General features: G+C 39.1%; 1 protein-coding gene across 1 annotated transcript in view; it reads right to left on the reverse strand.

Moving 5' to 3' along the window:
* Nucleotides 1-3: 3 nt before the first annotated feature.
* Nucleotides 4-915, reverse strand: part of LOC103522592 (decaprenyl-diphosphate synthase subunit 1) — a gene marked incomplete at both ends in the record, with an annotated part of 20912 nt that continues 20000 nt past the window's right edge. Inside the window, one exon of the mRNA XM_008487692.1 lies at nucleotides 4-126. Within this exon, the coding sequence (XP_008485914.1) occupies nucleotides 4-126 (123 nt within the window). The remainder of the gene's footprint in view (nucleotides 127-915) is intronic.

Raw genomic sequence — 915 nt, forward strand, 5'->3', positions numbered from 1 at the left:
ACAGTGCTTGCGGGCGAGGAATTTGGTCTGCTCGAGGCCCTGACTCTTGTGGACGAACTCGAACGCCTTCTCCACATCGCCCGGCTCTTGAAACCGACGCATGATCATTGGGTTTAGCTCCGGGAACTGGAATGGAAATAGAGGAAAACAGAATAGAATTGAATTCGATGGAAAACGTAGAATAGAATAAACATGACAGTTTCAATTTATAATAATTAGTAATAACATTTAATAATGAAAATATATTTAATAAATAGTATAGATAGTAGATACCTATAATTAAAAGCAAATGCTTGTGCCACGAATGAGGAAAAATTAATATATGTAGGTAATAGAAATTTTGATTTTCACCTAAATTTTGATTATTTTCCTGTCTCGGTGGTGTAGTGGTCGAGACACTCGCCTGGTAATCAGAAGGGCGTGGGTTCAATCCCAGCCGAGGTATGGAATTCTATCCTCAATAAAATTAGAGAATTTCATCCCAATAATAGTATAAAGTAGTAGCCTACTGCTGGAGTAAAGGGACTTTTCATTCCTATACGCGCAGTATGAATAAGCACTATATTATTATTATTATTGAGCTCGTAAAAGAATTGTAAGATGAAATTAAATAAAAATAATAAGTAAATAAAAAAAAAACTGTAAAATATCACAATATGTATGGATGGAATGGTTTACCTTCTCACAAGCGAACAGTACGGGAGCTGTAGCGAGGCCCAGTTTCAGATCCGCGGCAGTCGGTTTCCCCATGGCGTCAGAAGAGGAGATAAAGTCCAGCAAATCATCCACCAGCTGGAAAGCAATACCCAAGTTCCTCCCGTACTCAAACGCGACCTCCGACAGTTTGTCGTCTGCTCCTCCTAACATTGCACTCTGCGGGAGAAGAGAGAAACATCAAAATATATTGACGGACTG

The sequence above is a fragment of the Diaphorina citri genome, unplaced genomic scaffold, assembly GCF_000475195.1.
Source record: "Diaphorina citri unplaced genomic scaffold, Diaci psyllid genome assembly version 1.1 scaffold9527, whole genome shotgun sequence".
NCBI lineage: Eukaryota > Metazoa > Arthropoda > Insecta > Hemiptera > Psyllidae > Diaphorina > Diaphorina citri.